This window comes from Cynocephalus volans, chromosome 7 (genome assembly GCF_027409185.1).
Source record: "Cynocephalus volans isolate mCynVol1 chromosome 7, mCynVol1.pri, whole genome shotgun sequence".
NCBI classification, from domain to species: domain Eukaryota; kingdom Metazoa; phylum Chordata; class Mammalia; order Dermoptera; family Cynocephalidae; genus Cynocephalus; species Cynocephalus volans.
In genome coordinates this window covers 37,952,769-37,973,484 of record NC_084466.1, presented here as the reverse complement: position 1 = coordinate 37,973,484, position 20,716 = coordinate 37,952,769, and the positions used below count along the sequence as shown (strand labels likewise).

The window sequence follows — 20,716 nt, the reverse complement described above, 5'->3', positions numbered from 1 at the left end:
AGTGCATGCCTGAAACTACAGATTGTACCGAACCCTATGTATGCAATGTTTTTCACTATATGTATATACCTATGATAAAGTTTAACTTATAAATTAGGATACTAATAGATTAACAATAACTAATAAAAAATAGAACAATTAGGATAATGTACTGTAATAAAAGTTATGTGAATATAGTCTCTCTCTCAAAATATCTTATTATACTATTATTCTCACCTATTTTTGGACTGCAGCTGACTCCAGGTAACTGTAACCACATAAAACAAAACTAGGGATAAGGGAGGACTATTGTACCAAAACTCAGTCTTTTTTTCTTAGCTACTAAGTAATAACATCACTTGGTAAAAATACATTAATATGAAATTAATAAATGCCTTCAGTTTAAATTGAATTTTTGTTTCTTCCATTACATTGGAAGGAAACTGAAAAAATAATACTCTTCACTAGAAACACACAGTAAAAATATGATCCTATTTTTCTGAAAATACAAAGTATAAATATGCTATTTGTGTAAACCTGTCTCTATATACTTGTACGTATACACACAGAGATGCTGTAAATGATGTCCACCAAATGTTAACAGAAGGTGTGAGACAGGGAGGTGATGCTGCTTTTAATGCTTTAATGTTTTTAAAATGAGCAGTGCATCATCTTTTTGAATAATAAAGCTGTTATTCTATTTCAATAAGTCCATAATCTTTCTCAAATCCCTTCATATCATTTTGCTCTCATTTTGTTCTCATTTCCCAGATAGGAGAAATGAGATACCAAAGTTGAAGTGACTTGACAAGAGAGTGACCTAATTCAGGATGATATTTTAATAACTACCGTGATGTACCTACTCGTTGGTATCATTATCAAATCTACCGATTTGGCTCAATAAAAGGAAGAACTTTTAATATAATTACTTATGCCTGGAAATAGGATGAATGCAACCTGAATTAGGAAATTCCAAGGAATACTCAACATAACGCTAAAGTAACCAACTCATGCAGACAGTAGCCATGCACCATGTACACATTAGACTTAGTGATGTCTGAGGGCAGTTCCAATCGGGAAAATGTTTTCCTTTGTGATGTGAAATCATACAATGTCATGAATCTTTCTTATGCTATAAAAATAATATCAATACCATGCATACCTTTAGAACTCTAAAGCTTTAAATCTTTTTTCACAAATGTCTTATTTTCTTTCACATTCATTAACTATCTCTTGAAATAGGTAGGACACGTATTATTAGTTCCACTAATAATTAAAATTAAAATTCACAAAGGAGGAGATAGTCCAAAATCATACAGATATTTCCAGAGTCAAGACCTTTTATTGATTCCACATTTCCTGTCCAGGCAGCAACCCTGCGTATGCTCATCATAGCCAAGGGCTGACAACACACTTCATTTACATAAACTGGCTTTCTGAGCACCTATGGCTACTTCAAAATGAAAGAAAAGCTGGAGTGCTGCTATTACAATCCTTCTATCCTGTTTGAAGAAAGATCCTCAGAACTTCATGGACAAGAAATTTAAAGTAACTACACTGTGTATATCCATCACTATAAAACACATCCTTTGTTGAATGGAATAAAATAGTTCTCAGAAAGTTTTGCTGCTGTCCCCTGGGTTTCCAAATGCGAGAAGTAAAAGTCACCTCTCTGCTAATACTGGATGGTTTAAGCAGCCGTTCATCAGAGGTAGTCAGAGCAAAAGTTTTAAGCTGGACTAATGTATATGCATGTGTATATTTTGAACACCTGCTCTAAGCCAGCTGCTGAGAAGCACTGGGTAAACATACTGAAATTGTGGGGGCAGGGGGTGGCAGGGAAGCAAAGCAAGGAGCCAGGTCCACAAACAAGCCACCATATTCAAAGTGAGAGCAACTGCTGAAAAGCATGAAAGAACATCCATCAGGTTTTATGCTGATGTTTGTGAGCAGGAATTAATGGAGGATTGGGATCTTTTTAGAATTCATTTGATCTTTTCTAGTGGCAGGTGATACAGGGACATATTCAAGTACAATGAAATTGAGTAAAGGAAAGAACTTAAAAAAGTGAGAAAAGGAAAACTTAATACATATACATACATACACATACACACACATATTTCTTTTTTTTTTTTAAGGAAAGGGCAGATGAAGATTGCTCCTGGAAATTAGACTCTTAGTATGGACACAAGAGAAATTTTAGAAATTTTAGAAATCCCAAGTAGGCTATTTAAATTTTAGAACCTAAGCAGAAAAGCACAGCATGATATTCTGTGGCTTTTGGCAAGATTTTATCACCACTGGCAAACTGGAAACATACAAAATAGTTTTAAAAGCCATATTCAAATCCCTTTTCAATTATGTAGAGAGTGGCAATGTTGCTTCCATGGCTGACATTTTAAAAATTTCACCTTAATATTGACCTTGTCAACGTATTTGAAATACAGGAAAGATAAATTCTCAGAGTCTGCAATTTTGTCCCTGAATCTGACTTTGTTCAAACTAACAGCACCCGATCCAAAGCAGGCTTCAAAAATAAGCATTAATGTATTCTCTGTTCTAAGATACCTATAACTGAAAATATGGATGAAAATATAAAAAAAAGCAATGATAAACAAAATAATTTAATGGGACAAAGATATTCATATTAAGTAAAACACTGCTCCTTCCTCTAAGACTTTTCAACTCCTGAATTATGAGCAATAAGGCACAACCACTTAGAATGAATAACATATATTATCCTCAATCTTGGTAATATTTTTCAGAGTTTACCCTCAGGGAAGTAGTCACACAATGATTCTCTTTGCCATCATCTTCAGTTGCCGTAATAAAATTAGTCACAGAACAATGACACTGCCAAAATTTATAAACACAACACAAGCCAACACTGATCCATTCAAACATAAAAATTTAATGACAAGTGAATGAAAACATAGAGCAATACTATATCACCATCAAACATAAGGAAAGGAATAAATACCTTTTGCATGATAACAAGAGAGGAACATTTCCATGTTTATATGAAGCAAAAAAATTTTAATTTACTACCTTTGCCCCCCTAGTCTTAAGAAATACATAAAAAATTATTAACTTTACTATATAAAGAGAATTACTAACGGTGTATTAGTTCATCCCCAGCTCATGAGAGACAATTGGTAAATTTTAACCAATCTTGAAAGCCAGTCGGTAAACCACTGAAACCAGCCCCAGTGGGAGTATATACACCACATGGAAATTGACAAACACTATAAATCAGGCCTTTCCTCTCTCCCCTCCCCCAGTCAGTTTACTAACACACCACTTATCCACATACAAATAAGTTCACAGTATAGTTAATTCTCACAATATAAATGTGCCCACAAAGGCAATACTGAGTTCATCAAAAAGAACATACCTTCAAAGTCTCCCTTGTACCATCTCTGAATCAACACCCCCTTCTAGAGGTCTGAAAACTTTGCAGATACAAATACTAGAAAGGAACAGTTTTAGCAATGTGGATGTATGAAGGCCATTTTAAGTGGAAGCTATAATCTGCAAAATTATTTGTAAGTAACTGTGAAAGTGGGCTGGCAGAAAAAGACAAGGCATGGCGAACATTTGTTTGGAAGTAGCAAAAGTAGTGGGAGAAGGAAATCATGGCAGTGTATGTGTTGTGCAGCTATATGCAGAGTTATGAGGTACATGCCTCCGTACCAGACCTGTTCAGTATAAAAACCTTGTTTATAAAATGGAGATGGTTTGGCATGCTGTTATTTTCTGAGTATTACCTATGATTTTTATATTGTAATCAGTAGGAGAGTAAAAGAAAAGCTGAAATGGCTACCACAAATAAAGTGATGGCCAGCATTTGATAACTGTTGAAGTTCAGTGCCTCCCCTCCCAATCCACCCAGTTCATACTGTACTTGTCTGTGAGAAACCGAAGTTAAAGCCTTATCATGATGACACTACTTCTCCATGGAAAGCAGGGTTTGCAGGGTAGAGACTACAGCATTTGACAGCAATCATGCACTATACGGTGCTGGTATTAGGGTTATAGTTGGAGAAACTGATGTACGTTCAACAAAATCTGGCTGCTCTGTTTTTTAGTTTTTTCTTTTTTTTTTGGCCCCAGTGATCAGTTGTATCAAATCGTTTTCCATTTTTTAATGTTCATCTGAAAATTGATTCTTAAAATACCAGCTTAAGTTCTAAAACTGAATGATAGTTAGACTTGCACAAAAATGGGTAGCTTCCTTACAAATTTCTTTATACTTAAGGCGTTAAAAATAAAAAATTACATTTTACACACAGATGTGTGTATAAGTACTGACCTCTGTCTCATATGCAGAGAAGGAGGTACTCTAATGAAAATAACTGCCCAAAAGCACTGCTCATAGTAGTGTTTTCAATGCAATTATAAAGTCTGACTAACCAACCTTTATTGTTTTCCTCTTCATATGGATAATCATTCATCCATTTGTTTTTAGAGTCACATTGATCCTGCAAGCAAAGCACAAACAAAAAAAAAATCATGAGAAAAAGTTCCAGAAGTTGATAATGTTCTTCCATTAGGGGAAAAAAAAAAAAAAAAAAAAACACACATCTTAATTCTACAGCTCTTTAAGCTCTTGATTAGGGGAATGACATGGCAGAAAATAATTGCTCAGGAATGTCTTTTCTTTAGTTGTTGGGTTTTTGCTTGCTCTTTAACAGCCACGTAAAGGGCAAAATGTTTTGAGAAATGAGGGAGTAGAGGAAGGAACACCAGCTATGACAAGATCCTGAGCACAACTCAATGAAGACCTAGACAAAGATGAGGGAGGGAGAAGGAAGGAGAGAATGCCAAGAAAGGGACTCAACAGAGAGAAGGCTGAAGAGAAAATGGCAAAACCTGGTTTATAAGGCAATTTACTATATGAAAGAGAAGTTGCAGTACTCAAATTAGAGCACTTGGCTCCATTATTCTTAGCAACTATGAGATTTTAAAGTAATGTTTTACTGAGGAAATGATCATTTCTTTCTCCTTACAGTTGATACAAATGTGCAGAATAATTAATATGAATAAATTCTGGTGGTTCTATGTTGGCCAATACTCAAGGAACTTTAAAAAAATGATTTAAGATAATTTATGTCACTTCTTAAAAATTAAATAAATATAAATTAAATATTTATGTGGCTTATAAAAGACCCCAAATCTCCATGACCACTTGGATTGCACTGAATTAAGTATTACTGAATTGGAGAGTTCTAACTACAATAGACCATTTGCCCCATTTAGATGGATCTTGTAAGCCTTCCTATTTATTCATTCTCAGCATTATGTAACTTGCTTCAGAATTTCCATTTCATGAGGCAAATTTTCTTTGGCATTCAGTTGAGCCAGCTTATTAGGCACAGTTGACTTTTTTTTCGTTTAGAATTATACTCAAGAGGGGACACGCCTTGGAGTTCTTAGCAACACACATTCTGTGCCAATGTCTATGTACTGCAGTACTGGGCTTAATTTCCTATGTATATGTTTCCATACATTTGAATGGAAAAATAACTACTCACTCATAAGGCCTTAAAAGAAATGTAGCAGAGTTCACAAATTCTATGGGCTTGGCTTATGATGAGATCAGGCCTTTAATTTTATTCCAGTATTAAATGTACATATGGTTTATATATATATATATATATACACACACACACACAGCTGTCTCTTATGTCTCAAAGCACATCCCCTAGTACGTACTACTGCTTTTACTATCAGAAATGCTAATAAAAAGGAAATGCAATATTTTAATATTATAGAGGCAGACTAGAAATACTCTCTTGAAATTCAGAATGTAAATCTTCTATTTTACATGATGAAATCATAATATGGTATCCTCTGAAATACTTAAGAAGTCACCTAAGACACCACGTTCTCATCGAACACATCTTGTCCTTTTTACTCTTCAAAATACACCTAACCCAATCAGTTTCAGCTTCTTAGCAGAATGTACAAGGCACTTCAAAACTGGCTTCACCTTACATTTTGGCTCGTTTTATTTCAAAATGTGGTTCTGCAATCTTTTCTCATGTGTTAATATACCATGAGCGTTTTCTTATGATATTAAACTTATTAATGTTTAATCCAAAATTCTTAATACTGCACTGTAGGAATACATTATTATTTATTCTCTCAGTTTTCTTTAAAAATGTCTGGTTTTTAACACCAAGAACACTTAAACATCTTTCTATGTAAACCTTGTGTGCACCAGGGTCTCTGCTAGCTTGGATGCTTCCTCTGGGCAGGCACAGACAGACTCTAATCAGAAGGGGGACAGGGCCTGGCAACAGGAGCCCAGTGTAGATTTCTACTACCACTCACCCCTACATCCAGGCCCCCTCACCCTATACTATTGTACTTGGCTGAACCAATTTATAGTCGCACTGTGAGAAGAAGCAAGAGCTAAAACAGTACCATTCTCATCTGTGTTTCCCAATACATAGCAGAAGGCCTAAGCAAATTTTAGGAGACCAATAAGTGTTTGTCAAACGAAAGAGTGAAGTTAAGAATAAGAAACAGAAGGAAAACAAAATTTTTTTAAAAACTTTACTTTATATCAATTATGCAGCTATTTCTTACCCAAGGAACTTAGGCTTTAATTATATATATATATATATATATATATATATATATATATATATATATATATATATATATATATATATATATATTTTTTTTTTTTTTTTTTTTTTTTTTTTAGGTACAATTAGTCTACAGACTGAAACAAACATTTAATTATGTGAACTATCCATAACACAATATCACACATTTTTACAGCATTTGGGGATTTAAAAAATATCTGGATGTTATTTGTTCTGAAAGCAGTCTGTAAGCTGAGCACGTGAACTATTTTAAGATTGACTTGACATAGTGAAACCAATCAGACATAAATTTCATACCCAAGGTAAGAAGTTAGATAATGTCAGGGTTCTTATGAAACCCCTGCCTTAGTCTCAAGTGAATGGCTCTTTGTGGTTTACTACACTATCTTTGCAACCATCTACAATTTAAATGTTTTAAAGCTGGTTCAATAGAAGTTTTTGTTCTCATCCAACTCAAGCTTCTAAGAAAGTATTCAAGATCTACCTCTTGCTCTAGCCCCTACCCCATACTTTAAGTAGCACAAATAAAGGTGAAAGAATGAAGACACAGTTTGGAGTTGAGATGACCTATCCCTAGGTCTCTCCTGTACCATCTACTGGCTGTGTGACTTTAAACAAGTCATTCAGTCTCTTTGAAAGCTGATTTCTTCTCCACAGAAGCAGGGATAATTACAATACCTGCTCTATCTATCCTGCTTAGCCTTCTTGAAGTAATGTCTAAACAGCAATCTGTAAAATATTAACTATCATACACGTAAGAACTATCACTCTTTAATCCTATATATTTAATAGGAAAAAAATTCCCTAAATGGAAGCCACGTGATAGAACAGATGAATCTCTAATTTTATTCATGCTAAGGGGCCTTTGGGTTGTTCCTTAAATATCTATCAACCAAGCCATGATACACACTAAGAAAATGGCACATTTCCAATAACAGTTAATAGCTCATCAATTTCTGAATTAAATTTAGTTAGCTCTGCCAAATAGGTTTCTGAAATTATACAATAAATCTTCCCAAAACACAGAAGTTTTAAAGGCCAGTGTCCTCATCAAAAAACTCATAACACATGGTTTTGTTACTCACTTTCCTGGCTTCAGAAACAATTCTCAACTGTCATTAGGTGAAGAAAAGCAAAGGATTGGTCACTTATTTCAATATGAAAAATATAAGAAGTAAGAGAAGGCATAAAATATTACATTTTGGAAAGACTGTAGATTCACTCAAACAAAAATATTGCTGCCTGGAACCACGGGTAAGTACTCACATTTTAGGGGAAGGGTCTGGAGAAATTCTAGTTACACTTGTTGCTCTTTAGTAGCGTAAGCAGTAGACAATGATTTTCTAAATTCACTTTCTCTTTTTTTCCTCTAAATTTCCACACATGATCACCCTGCTTTCTTTAGAATTCAAAGACATGGGCTGGCCAGTTAGCTCATTTGGTTAGAGTGTGGTGTTGGTAACACCAAGGTCAAGGGTTTGGATCCCCATACCGGCCAGCTACCGAAAAAAAAGAATTCAAAGACAGTACACCCTGAATGACAGAAATGACCTTGGTCATACTGAAAGTGGATGCTATCCACTTAAATAAGCAGTTACTTTGGGATAATTACCTCAGAGTGCAGGCATATTATACTATAGCACCAGGTTGCTTGCTCTTATATGATCTATTATGGTCTCAGTCTTTAAAGGTTAGTACTTAATACACTCTAAATACTTCAGGACCTGTAAGTACACTTGTTCCTCTTGGAATCCTTTCACATATCTTTAAAGAAAGACAGAGAAACATGTTTTAAGTGTGTTTACAGACAACTAACTAGTCTGAGTATTCCACACACTCTGCCCAAAGGTAATTTAGTTGCTCTGTTTCAAGTAAATTGAATTCTGGTGCTGGTACAGCAATCCCATTTGGAATTCTGTCTTCTACATTCAGGTTTACAAATCATTGCTTCGTTAGTTGTGATCTTGTGTTTTCCAGTACTGATACAAAAACAAAATCAAGTAATAAAGGTTTATATATATATTCTATTCAGTTACCATAACTTGTAAAGTCATTTAGGGAACTTGACAAGCAGGCTTCGTGCATATTAAGTATGGGATATTATATAACAGGTCCAAGTCTGCCTTGCTCTGCACATCAGGTTTCTACCACATAAATTGCTTTTTGTTTTTCTCCCCCATTTAAAGTTATTTCTGATTCATCTGTCGCAGTGAGTTATCTTGAAAACTAAAAATATTTGAAGATTAATCTAAATATTTCTGGAGATAAATGCAAATCTGACAGCTATGTTTTCATAGCTATTTTGACTTAAAATGAAGAGAGAAGCTAAAGACATAAAGCTGAATGCTTGTTGCTAGGTGACAGGTGACACCTACTGTCTCATTTCTGAACTTGTACAGCCTGACATATCTCACTACCAAGAAAAGACATGTGGATTTCCACTGGACACACATCATTCTCTACAGAAAAGCAAACTAGTGTTCAGATATTTTTTAATACAGGCAACAGGTAACGTGCCTATATGAAGAGAGATGTTTCTCACAAGAGTAGAGGATAGTACTTTATTTTCCATTTTGGTAAACATGCTCTATGTTCGAAGTAAAGTCTATATATGAAATACATATAACTTTCATGATTTATGATTAAAAATTAGAGTGATAATAGATATCTCTTCAATTAGGGTAGGTAGAGTCCACAGAGAAAGCATTATCTTCATAATATTATAAGTAATCCAATTTTCCATTAAATTTAGTAACACAAGGCCATCACAGTAAATATCTGATGAATTTTTTTAAAAGCACAAAAACTTCAATGTAGATGATTTCCTGCACATATTTCATAATTACACACTTACTTTCTGGTATTACATCCCTTCCTGTAGAAAAAAACTTATGCACAAAGTTTCACCCCCTCTCCTTTGACTCAGCAGGCAATCCAAGTGACAACAAAGAAACTTCTGGAACTCTGTCTAATATTGCAAAAATGAATGGGGTACTCCACTCCATGTGAGAAAGTCTGGGTGCCCCCATAGAAAAGATCCCGGTATGAAAGCCAGATAGAATAAACATCAGATATAACACCTGGAGGTAATGTGACTTGGGGAAAGTTGTTTATGTTTTACATGCTGCCTTTTCCACATTTGTTAAGCTGGTTTAAAACCTCCGTTTTTCTTACTAGAAATACTGAAGAGGGTTATGTAAATATGTATGCCAGAATGTCTGACATATTCTACAAATGTCAGTCCTATCCCTAATCACGACATTTATAATCAAGTGCCCAAACTCCTCTTTCCACTTGAACTTTCCTGAAAATTAGGAACCAGCTATGACCTACTCTAGACAGAGTTACACTTCCTCAATATCACCTACAAGCACGATTCTGTGTTTTGTTAGGAAGAGCCTGGGGATACACAGGAAATAGGATCTCCACCCTTAGATCTCACAGTATATTGTTTATAATTCAACCATTAAGAGAATTTGAAGCCGCAATAGCTGGTAGAAGTAGGAGAAAGGGGAATCAAAGGTCACTAATAACCCATATTCAATAATGTTCCCCTTGAAATTCTATTAATTGCAAATAAATCAGCTGAAAATTCTCCATTTATAAAACTGTCCTTCCTTCTGTCCACTTTTGTTTCCCTAAAACTACGCTTCTACCCAGGAATTCTTCACTATTAAAAAAAGCACATAACAACACAGAAAGAGAAAAATTTAACAATTAAGGTCCCACTTGGAATAAGTTATGCCCTGGAGCCTGTGAAGTCATTTAAAAGGAAAGTTCACTGAATAAACAGCCCATTTTCAGAGGGAAGAGGAAAACCAAAGCAGGGTGACACGGAAATTACTTTTAATCTGTTTTCAGCTTTCATTCCACTATACCCCATCATTCTATGCACCCAGAGAATAAACTTTTAAAAGAAAATAACCATAGCAAATCAATTAAGCATTTCTTTTACAGATATTGTGCTCAGTATAACAGTTTATAATTTATGCTATGCTCAGATTCAAGTAATTGACATTTTACCAGAACTGTATAGTCAAAAATCTGATTTGTACTGCAAAGGATTAACAAGCTGAGTAAATCTTGTCTTTGTATGTCTAATTTGTGATCTAAATTGTAACAAGATATAAGCATGTGCCACTTGTACTTTGCACATAGCAAGTACTTCCACATGTACGACTACATTCTGCCAAAAGTAACTTGGCCACACACAAGTCTGCGTTGCCAGATGAAGAACACAGACATCCTTCTTTTAATCCTATCTATGAAGATGTATTTTTAACCATCATGCTAAAGATGTTAAAATCTTTCGGGTTTTTCAGAGGCTGGTGGGAGAGAGGGAAGATTAGGGTATTAACCTCCAGCTCATTTCCCAGCACTATATGTAAATAAAACATGGTTGTGTGATTTATACATATAAAACTTAAAATTTTGAAAGCAACTGAAAATAATCCTAAGTACGTATATGGTACCAATTTAGAATGCATAGTTCATACAGCCTAAGAATTTCTCTACTTCACTTCAATGGGTATTGTCAGAACATAGCCTTATTGCAGGGTAAATAGCTAAAAAATGTATACACTAAAGATTAATGAAATTACTAAAGAAAAATAAGTTGCCTTACTTAGCATGCAGTATACATATCTGGCTTTCCTATTAATTGTTACACTGTATACTTAGCCTGCCAGTGTTAAGCAAGATAAATCTCACTCAAATACACAAGTAAACAGTTTGCTTAGGGAATAAATTTATTTTCTAGTCCATCACAACAATAGTTGATTAAAATATGTTGCTCTTATCCACTTTTGAATTAATTCATGTGAAATAAAACAAATATTTATTAAATTATGGGGAAAACATTCCATCAAACTGTAAAACCTGAGGAGAAAAGCAAATGGCACATGCTTAATTATGGTTGACATTTAAATGAAATTTGCATTCTCAAAATATTTTGCAATAATTAGAAAATCTCAAAGTATTTTAAGAATATTTTTATGTTCAATCTCTTCACACACTGGAACACAAGGAAGTTTTTAAAAAGGTAGATTTTACAATATAATTTGTAAGATGGATGAAAAAACTGAATAGATTTGTTTTACTGACATGTTGACATAGTGATACAGAAACAAGAGGATTTATTTGATATTTGTAATGAATCTCTTACGATGTGCTGAGTGCCTACTGAAGAATAGTTTTGACTGGCTGAACTCATCAATCCAGTTTGTGCATTTAGACATCATCATTTTTGCCCATTGTAGCTCATAATCTTGTCCATAACACATAGCTAGCTGTCATCATAAATATATAATCAATTAGTATTTCTCAATGATGAGCAAATTAGTAGACTGTCAAATGGACTGCTTAATCATATGACTCTCTCATAACTAAATAATACCAGAAAATCAAAATAATATTTGTTGAGAATGACAAATTTATTAGGTTGATTCTTATTTCTAAAAACTAAAAAAGGTCCCTTTAAAAACTGAAAAATACTGAAATTGGAGAAGATCAACTCAAATATACTTCAAGCAATTGCTAGCAGGGGATGAGCATCACCGATTTAAATAGCAATATATACAAGGAGTCTTCAAAAAGTTCATGGAAGGATTCATATTACCTTTTAACTTTATTTTTCTGTGAACTTTTTAATATACCTTCTTATTACGTGGTAAATATATTCTGCTATTAATTGATCCGTGAATCACCTATATGCCAGCAACTGAGGACATCAAGAATGACATATTACTAGTCTGTTTCTGTTGCTCATAACAAAATACTTGAAACTGGGTGATTTATATGAAAAAGGAAATTTATGGCTTACAGTTTCTGAGGCTGGGAAGTCCAAAGTCCAAGGAACACACCCAGTGGTGGTGACAGGACCCAGGGGTCTCACACTGCAAGATGGGGAAGCAGAGAGAGACTAAGCTCTCATGTGCTCTACTTTTAAAGCCCTCAGAACCAAATCCCGACCACCATTTTTAATCCACTCTACAGGGCATGGTCCTACAAGCTAATCACCCCTTCAAGGCTCCACCTTTCAATTACCATAATAGGATTTCCCATCCTCTTAACAGTCACAGTGGGGGCCAAGTTTGTAATAAATAAAATTTGGGGGACACAATTCAAGCTTCAGTGAGTTTTGGGAAGACATAATTCAATCCTCTACAACATACCACTATACCCCCTTAAAGAAAGTCAAAGGTGAGCCAATATAAATAAGTATAATAATTATAACAATAACATCTACCATCATCTGAATGTTTACCATATATTTGAACCAACTAGGTGCTTTACATGTTATTCAGTTAAATTCATGTACAAAGCATAGCCCTTCTAGTTAACTAGGATCAATATCCACATTATACAATGAAAATAACTGTGATTAAAGTCAATATTCTTTAATCCATATCTAGATCCCATCCTTGATTAACATCATAGGTGCTCTGGTGAAAGAAAAGAGTATAGTGGGAAGTTGAAAGAAATCACAGAGGCTTCATAGGGGCGGTGACACAAAGCTGAGTCTTGAAAATGCGGAGAAAATCATTTCAGGGAAAGGTTATGTATTGGGGATTAGTAGATTTCAGTCTGAGATTGAGGACAATTATACACATATCGATAATACACATATACAGTTTACAAAGAATGTATATGTATACAAACACCCAAATGAGTATCCTATGAACTAACATATTTACACTAGTCAGCCTATCCTACAGAGAGACTCTAATATAGAAAAGAGGCTCTAATATAGACTGTAACATATATGTGATATAAAGAAAAGATTCATTTTAAGTAAATAATAAAGGTAATTCTGAAAGTCTAACTTCTAGTGTTTTAGGTGCATATTTGTCTTATGATGTAGAGGGATTTATAATACATATGATAAACCAGGAACACCAAAATATAAGATAACTCTATAGAAAAACAAGACTTTTTTTCATAAATTATGTTATGTTCTGCATGATTCTTAATATTTCTGACATCTCTGATGAAAGATCAAATATTTCAAAATATTATTCAAATATGAATCAATGAAAAGTATGCTCACAGATAGCATACACGTGTGTGTCACACACATGCCAAGCATTGGTGAAAAACTGACCAGAAATAAAATCCTGAAGAGTATGTCAGTTACATAAGTTTACCTTTTTTTAAAAAAATACTCCAAAACATTAAATGATTTTGAAAAATCATAGTGCAGTGGTCAACAAATGTCAATAGCATTTTGAAAATAATATCGAGACAAAAACTGCCCAATTGCAAGTTTAAGAACTGATTTGGAGATATATATAAGTGAAAATACTAAAATCAGGACTCATCCTATAAATAGATAATATATAGATTAATCCCTAATTTTTAAAAATATCCACAAGTGAAATATCTTGATCAGATAAATATTGGGAGTAAACAAATTAAGTGCTCACATGTATTTCCCCAATAAACACTGTGAATGTATTTTTATGTTTTAATTTAAATATAGTATCACTCAAAGTAACACCTGGTTTTAAAAGAATTCTTTAAATTCTCCAACTTTATTCCCAAAGGTGGCTAAGTACTCATACATTTTGAGAGCTGCAGAGTAGGAAAGCTGCTAGCCAAAGAACTGAATTCAAACTGTTAAGTGGAACAATCCCCAGTAGTAAAGGTAAGTAGTACCAACAGTCACCCTAGCAACAGAAAATACTTGACACAAATTTACTGTGTGCTAGGAACTGTTCTAACTACGCTTATTGTACATTAAGTTGCGTTATTCCTACAACTTGTGAGGTAGGTGTAATTATTATTCTCATTTTACAGATGTGGAAACACAGAGAAGTAACTTGCCTAGTAAGCAGTAAAATCAGGATTTTAAAACCTACAGTTGGACTCTGGTCTTCATGATTTTCAGTACTATTCTATGATGATTCTTAATAAGTAACATTGATATAAATTCCTCATGCAATGTACAACAGTGGGGTATATTTATTTGTGGAAAACAGCTAAGTATCCAATTGCAACAAGATAGTTATGGTGTTTACTCTCAGATAAAAATAAATATTTGTGAATTGAAGGAATAATCTCATTTTGCAATAAAGGAAAAGAAAAGTATATTCCAAATCTGAGATCATTTAAAAGCTTGCCCAATACTACAATAAAGCCAATGTCTTAAAAGTTTCTACCCTAATTAGAAATTAATACTTTCCTTAAATCATTTTTTAATTTCTACAGATTTTCTAAGATTTTAGAATTTTTAAAACAATCTCCTTCATGAAACCGAAGACTAATGAATTTAATAAAAATCCTCCTTTCTCTTTCCGCAGAGATATCCAAACATGTGCAGGGATTTAACTTTTCGAATCACAAATATCATTCAGTATAAACTAGTCAATTCTGAAAATATATTTCACAGTAGTCTACTACCCCAAACAGCTACTAAAGTACATAATTTCAAAAAAGTAACTCATTATTTTGGCAAAATATGTTTCCCTCAGTCAGGGTGTTTAAATGTAACTAAATTACATTACATTCTTTTCTAATTCTAAAGGTACTAACACGAATATAATATTAAATAATCTCAAATTAACCAAATAGAATTTATATATCATTTTTTAAAAGCTAAGCAGAAAGTTCATGCCTTCAAATAGTTAACTTTCTAAAAATGGCATTAAAATATAAAAAAATAAAGATCTATAAAGGAACTATAAAATTCCTAATCATACATCCTTATTCTCTCATTTACATAATAAATCTCCCTGCCTATCATCGGGGATTAAAAGATGAAAAACTCCTCACATAGCACATATTTTAAGATTAAAAAAGGATGGTTGTGGCAGACTACACTTTGGGAAGCAAGTATCAGGTCTGTGGCTGAACACATACTTCATGTCTTCAAAGAGCCACGGTACGGAGGATGAAAATCACGGCATACAGTGATGACATCTTGCTAGTGATCAGGAATAGAGCTATGAAGTACGCACATGAACCTGTCACTCAACCTTAATTTGAAAAGTGCATCTGATCAGCATCTCAATGAACACAAGTGTCACATAAGAGCAAGGCATATACTATTTAAGGATCTCTGTAGATGGCAATCCTTGTCCAAAACATATTCATTTCCTTCATAATGGAAGGCTGATGGTTGCTAACTTCCATAATGGCATTTCTTTTATTTTTGCTCATAAGCTTCCAACTCCAATGTGCTTCAGCCTTCAAGTTCATGAAATGCTTTATGACATATATTCTTCTATTCCAGCTATTCTTTTTAAAAGCTTTTAATTTGGCTCAGGGCCTTTACCTTCCCTCACCATATCTGGGTTGTCATTCCGTACTCTTGTACAGCATTGAAGTCACCTCCTGCCTTCCAAATGTTCAGATAACTACTTCATCAATACTAACTTTCAGCTAGTTTTACTACTGCATGTAGTTACAGAACAATTTCTGTCCTTCCTCAGACCTATAATCATAACTCATTAACTCTTTTATCCACCCCTCTCCCATGGTCTCTTTGATCACTGATGTATATCTGGCAGTACAGATGACCTGCACCTGGAAAATTCTCCCCCATTTCAATGACTTCTGATTCTTATCTCCATTTTCTCTAACCATTACCATTAGTTGTCTTTTGAAGATCCTAAAAGGGGATGGCTTCCAAGACACTCAATTTTAAGATGTACTTTCTGTCTGTTTTATCTTAGGAAGTTCAACTATCAAGAGATTCAATTATCACTTCAACAGGTAACTCCCAAATCAACATCTTTAGGCCTAATTTCCCACCTAAATCTCACTCCATTTTTTTTTCCACATAAATATTATTGAATAACCAACATATATCATCTTCTTATTGCATGTCTGGAACTGTGACAGATATGTAGATTTACAGCCAAGACTGCTTGCCTACACACACAAACAGCTTACCATCATCCATTTAATGGGGGAGACAGTTGTACTTTCAAGAATCCAAAACTGAAGTCACTATTCTTCCCCCTCAAACAAAATCATTTTCCCTGTTTTCCATTTCAGTTTGTAAAGCCATCAACATCCAATCACTGAAACATTTTTCGTTGAGTCCATTTTAACATCTTCTTCTACCAACATATAACAAAAATCCTGTTGTTTATCCCTTCCAAAAACTCTTCAGACTTACTTCTATAATTTTCCTCCACCAATCATCTACTGGAGGCCCTCATTTAGCAAGTCTGGATTATTGTTAATCTATGTCTCTAGTCTCTGCTCTTTCAAATGCACATGACAAACATACCAGGCAAATATTTAAAACACTACATCATGTTACTCCCAATCTCAAAAATTTATAATTCCTTTCCAATGAGCTTCAATTTCTATTGACTTTCACAGCCATTCCAGAGAGAAGGAGGTTTCCTCTTCTTCCTCTGGGAGGGATTTCATCTCTGCCTCCAGCCAAATTTCGCCTGCATCAACATCTCCACACATAGCCGCTAAGAGGGGTTGGATAAAATCAACATGGTCTTTTTTTAAAAAAAAAAAAAAAAAATCAACCTTAGAATCTAGAAATAGAGGAGCACTACATTTAAAAAATCTACCTGAAGTGCTGCATTTTACGGTCAAATATTAAAAGCCTTCCTAACTGAAATCAGAAAAAGACACACAAGGATACTTGTTGTCATTACTCCAATTCAGCTTATGGTGAAGATTCTAGCCAGTGTTATAAAGCATAAATAATTAAAATAAAGACTATTAAAAAACAAAATTGTTGTTCTTCATGGAGAACATAATTGTACAGTACAAAATATAAAGAATTTACCATCATAATACTGTAACTAACACACGATTTTAGCTAGGTAACTGAATACAAGGTAAAAATATAAAAACTAATACACCAGACAAAAAACAACTATAATAAGAAATTTAAAGTCTAAAAAATATATAACATTAAAGAATTAAACACCTAAAATAAACTCAAAAGATGTTCAAAACACCTACACTGAAAAAACAAAACAATACTGAAATTAAAGAAGCCCTAAGTAAATGAGGGATATACCATGTTAATAGGTGGGAGAAGTCAGTATTAATGTGTAAATTCTCCTCAACTTGACCTGGAGACTGAATACAAACCCAGTTAAAATCCTAAGGCCCATTGCGTGGAGGTGAATATGTACTGGAGAACCACGACTAGCCAAGGTTGTCTTAAAGAAAAAGGACAAAGTTGTGGGACTTACATACTCACGTATCAAGACCTATTATAAAATTCTCATGATTAAGACATTTTGGAATTGATACACAAGTCTAGATACACTCATCAATGGACTTGCACATAATTATGATCAGGTCACTTGATTATGATAAAAGTGGTACTGTCTTGCAATTAGGAAAAGATGGATTTTCCAATAAATGGTGCCCAGTATTTCAATAAATGAATACCTTCTGGGGAAAAAATGTTAATTTTGACCCTTACCTCCTATCATGTGCAAAAATCTATTCCAGATGAATGTAGATTTAAGACGAAAGGTAAACCGATAATATTTGCAGAAAAAATTAAAGATAATATTTTCATGATCTTGAGATAGACACAGATTCCTTAAAGAGGACACCAGAAGTACTAATCATAAATGATAGCTAATAAAATGAACAATATTAAAATGAAAATTATTTTTTTTGCTCAGCATTGCTTTGGCTATGCGTGGTCTTTTATTGTTCCATATAAATGTCTGAATAGTTTTTTCCATTTCTGAGAAAAATGTCTTTGGAATTTTGATGGGGATTGCATTGAATTTGTATATCACTTTGGGTAGTATGGACATTTTCACTATGTTGATTCTTCCAATCCAAGAGCATGGAATATCTTTCCATCTTCTTGTATCCTCTCTAATTTCTCTCAGCAGTGGTTTGTAGTTCTCATTGTAGAGAATTTTCACCTCCTTGGTTAACTCAATTCCTAAGTATTTTATTTTTTTGGTGGCTATTGTAAATGGGCAGGCTTTCTTGATTTCTCCTTCTGCATGTTCACTATTGGAGAAAAGAAATGCTACTGATTTTTGTGTGTTGATTTTGTATCCTGCTACTGTGCTGAAATCATTTATCAATTCCAACAGTTTTTTTGTAGAGGTTTTAGGCTGTTCGATATATAGGATCATGTCATCTGCAAACAGGAACAGTTTGACTTCATCTTTTCCAATCTGGATGCCCTTTATTTCCTTCTCTTCTCTGATTGCTCTGGCTAGGACTTCCAACACTATGTTGAATAGGAGTGGTGAGAGTGGGCATCCTTGTCTAGTTCCTGTTCTTAAAGGAAAAGCTTTCAGCTTTTCCCCATTCAGGATGATATTGGCAGTGGGTTTGGCATATATGGCTTTAATTATGTTGAGATACTTTCCCTCTATACCTAACTTATAGAGGGTCTTTGTCATGAATGAGTGCTGAACTTTATCAAATGCTTTTTCAGCATCTATAGAGATGATCATATGGTCCTTGTGTTTGAGTTTATTAATATGGTGTATCACATTTATTGATTTGCGTATGTTGAACCAACCTTGCATCCCTGGGATGAATCCCACTTGATCGTGATGAATAATTTTACGTATGTGTTGCTGTATTCTGTTTGCTAGTATTTTAGTGAGGATTTCTGCATCTATATTCATCAAGGATATTGGCCTGTAGTTTTCTTTTTTGGTTATATCTTTACCTGGTTTTGGTATCAGGATGATGTTTGCTTCACAGAATGAGTTTGGGAGATTTGCGTCCGTTTCAATCTTTTGGAATAGTTTGTAAAGAATCGGTGTCAATTCCTCTTTGAATGTTTGGTAAAATTCTGCTGTGAATCCATCTGGTCCTGGGCTTTTCTTTGTTGGGAGCCTTCTGATAACAGCTTCAATCTCCTTTATTGTTATTGGTCTGTTCAAATTTTCTACGTCATCATGGTTCAGTTTTGGGAGCTTGTGTGTGTCCAGAAATTTAATAAAGCTGGAAGCATAACACTACCTGACTTTAAGCTATACTACAAAGCTATAATAACCAAAACATTGTGGTACTGGCATAAAAACAGACACACTGACCAATGGAATAGAATAGAGAATCCAGAAATCAACCCACACTCTTACTGCCATCTGATCTTTGACAAAGGCACCAAGCCTATTCACTGGGGAAGGGACTGCCTCTTCAGCAAATGGTGCTGGGAGAACTGGATATCCATATGCAGGAGAATGAAACTAGATCCATACCTCTCACCGTATACTAAAATCAACTCAAAATGGATTAAGGATTTAAATATACACCCTGAAACAATAAAACTTCTTAAAGAAAACATAGGAGAAACACTTCAGGAAATAGGACTGGGCACAGACTTCATGAATACGACACCAAAAGCACGGGCAACCAAAGGAAAAATAAACAAATGGGATTATATCAAACTAAAAAGCTTCTGCACAGCAAAAGAAACAATTAAAAGAGTTAAAAGACAACCAACAGAGTGGGAGAAAATATTTGCAAAATATACATCTGACAAAGGATTAATATCCAGAATATATAAGGAACTCAAACAACTGTACAAGAAGAAAACAAGCAACCCAATTAAAAAATGGGCAAAAGAGCTAAGCAGGCATTTCTCTAAGGAAGATATACAAATGGCCAACAGACATATGAAAAAATGCTCAACATCACTCAGCATCCGGGAAATGCAAATCAAAACCACATTGAGATACCATCTAACCCCAGTTAGGATGGCTAAAATCTAAAAGACTATGAACGATAAATGCTGGCGAGGCTGCGGAGAAAAAGGAACTCTCATACATTGTTGGTGGGACTGCAAAATGGTGCAGCCTCTATGGAAAATGGTATGGAGGTTCCTCAAACAATTGCAGATAGATCTACCATACGACCCAGCTATCCCACTGCTGGGAATATACCCAGAGGAATGGAAATCATCAAGTCGAAGGTATACCTGTTCCCCAATGTTTATCGCAGCACTCTTTACAATAGCCAAGAGTTGGAACCAGCCCAAATGCCCATTATCAGATGAGTGGATACGGAAAATGTGGTACATCTACACAATGGAATACTACTCAGCTATAAAAACGAATGAAATACTGCCATTTGCAACAACATGGATGGACCTTGAGAGAATTATATTAAGTGAAACAAGTCAGGCACAGAAAGAGAAATACCACATG

The 20,716-nt window shown here is 34.4% G+C and overlaps 1 protein-coding gene across 6 annotated transcripts in view; it reads right to left on the bottom strand.

Annotated features, from left to right (window-relative positions):
• KLF12 (KLF transcription factor 12) overlaps positions 1-20,716 on the bottom strand; it is a 412,532-nt gene that overhangs the window by 275,650 nt on the left and 116,166 nt on the right. For 3 of the 6 annotated variants that reach the window (XM_063102267.1, XM_063102266.1, XM_063102272.1), the window contains exons 2-3: positions 12,418-12,490; positions 4,397-4,460 (exon numbers count right to left, since the gene is read on the bottom strand). In XM_063102267.1, the coding sequence (XP_062958337.1) occupies positions 4,397-4,429 (33 nt within the window). In that variant the 5' untranslated portion in view covers positions 4,430-4,460; positions 12,418-12,490. The remainder of the gene's footprint in view (positions 1-4,396; positions 4,461-12,417; positions 12,491-20,716) is intronic. The other 3 variants (XM_063102269.1, XM_063102271.1, XM_063102268.1) reach the window with 1 other exon arrangement.